The sequence below is a fragment of the Coptis chinensis genome, chromosome 2 (genome assembly GCF_015680905.1).
Source record: "Coptis chinensis isolate HL-2020 chromosome 2, ASM1568090v1, whole genome shotgun sequence".
Classification (NCBI taxonomy): Eukaryota; Viridiplantae; Streptophyta; class Magnoliopsida; order Ranunculales; family Ranunculaceae; genus Coptis; species Coptis chinensis.
The window spans coordinates 17,048,211-17,049,687 of NC_141457.1; the positions used below are offsets into that span (position 1 = coordinate 17,048,211).

General features: G+C 42.1%; 1 protein-coding gene across 1 annotated transcript; it reads right to left on the minus strand.

Moving 5' to 3' along the window:
• Positions 1 to 323: 323 nt before the first annotated feature.
• Positions 324 to 1,100, minus strand: LOC147515151 (uncharacterized). The gene is made up of 3 exons (XM_086592812.1): positions 851 to 1,100; positions 670 to 724; positions 324 to 546 (listed from the first exon to the last, which is right to left on the minus strand). Exons 1-3 carry the CDS (start codon positions 1,098 to 1,100, stop codon positions 324 to 326), a joined length of 528 nt encoding a protein of 175 aa, XP_086448938.1.
• Positions 1,101 to 1,477: the final 377 nt, after the last annotated feature.

Genomic DNA, 1,477 nt, shown 5'->3' on the forward strand with positions numbered 1-1,477 from the left:
GCCTAAATATAATACTATTAAGGGGTTGAAACTACAGTTTTGGGCTCTTATCAGAGTGTCCCTTCCTTAAGGTAAGACTTGTATAGATCCATCCAGTTTGGTGTGGTGACTGGAATAACACAAACTGCTGTAACACTGGGTGCATGGATGCTAGGTTTGTCTTGGAACTCTATAGGGATGGAACAAGACTCTCAGTTGCCCAACATTGAGGCAACATATGCCAGCGTATCTGCATGTCGATTTTTTGAGTGGGGTAGTTGATAAAACCGAATATTCTCGAACTTACCCTGAAAACCCCTTACCAGTTCTAGATATTTTGCCGCTCATTCATATCTGGCCTTGTAACCTCCATCAACTTGAAGTACAACCATCTGTGAGTCACTAAAAACAGTAAGGTATGTTAAGACTAGGTCGAGAGTCATCATGAGACCAGCAAGAGTCGCCTCATACTCTGCTTCATTGTTAGAGGCATTCCAACCTAACCGAACATATTTCTCCAGTCGCATGTTGTCAGGAATAACTAAAACTGCTCCAACTCCTGCGCCTCTATCATTTGAAGATCCATCCACAAAAAGCCGCCATCAAGAGCGCGGCTCCCAAGGGTCTGGACGTGCACATGGAGATTCCGACAGGGTACTATCATCTAAACTCGAGATTGTTGAGTCGTACCCAGTGTAAGTTATTGGGAAATCTCCCAAGAATTCTGCCAGTGCCTGACTTTTCTCTGAGATTTGTAGGACATAGATTATATCATACTCTTACAGTTTCACAGACCACTTAGCTAACCTTCCTGACATGTTCGGTCTTTCCAGAACTAATCATAACTGGTATTCTAAGATTACTTTGATACTGTGGGACTGGAAATATAGTAGTAATTTCTCTGCAGCAAAAACGAGAGCTAAAGCCACTCTTTCGAGTTTAGGATATCTTGTTTCTGCCGGTAGGAGCGTTCGACTCAAGAAATAGACAGATTTTTCAACCTTTTTTTCATCCACACGTATCAATATAGAACTGATACCATAGTCAGATAAAGAGAGATAAAGACCTAGAACTTCCCTCTCAACTGGTTTGGAAAGGATTGGTAGTGACCCCAGGCACATTTTGAGTTGATTGAATGCTTTTTGGCAATCTTCTGTCCATGCAAATGAGGTATTCTTTCACAGTAATTAGAATAGGGGCCTGCACTTATCTGAACTCTTGGACATGAACTTGTTTAGAGCTGCTAGCCTGCCTGTGACTTTTTGGACCTCTTCCATGTTTTTAGGTGAAGACATTTCTATAAGTGCCCAGATCTGATCTGGGTTTGCCTCGATTCCTCGCTTAGTAACCAAATACCCTAAAAACTTTTTTGATGAGACAGCAAAAGTGCATTTCGCTGGGTTGAGTTTCATGCGATACTCTTGTAGAATGTCGAATGCTCGTTTCAGGTGGGAGAGGTGATCTCCATGTCTTAGGCTTTTGATCAAGAGATCGTCTA

Excerpts from the sequence above, each read along its gene's own strand:
- LOC147515151 (XM_086592812.1), bottom strand. The coding sequence starts at position 1,100 with ATGTGCCTGGGGTCACTACCAATCCTTTCCAAACCAGTTGAGAGGGAA. Across the intron at positions 725-850 it reads ACTATATTTCCAGTCCCACA|AGAAAAGTCAGGCACTGGCA; the intron begins GTATCAAAGTAA and ends TACAAATCTCAG. Across the intron at positions 547-669 it reads TTCCCAATAACTTACACTGG|AGGCGCAGGAGTTGGAGCAG; the intron begins GTACGACTCAAC and ends TTCAAATGATAG.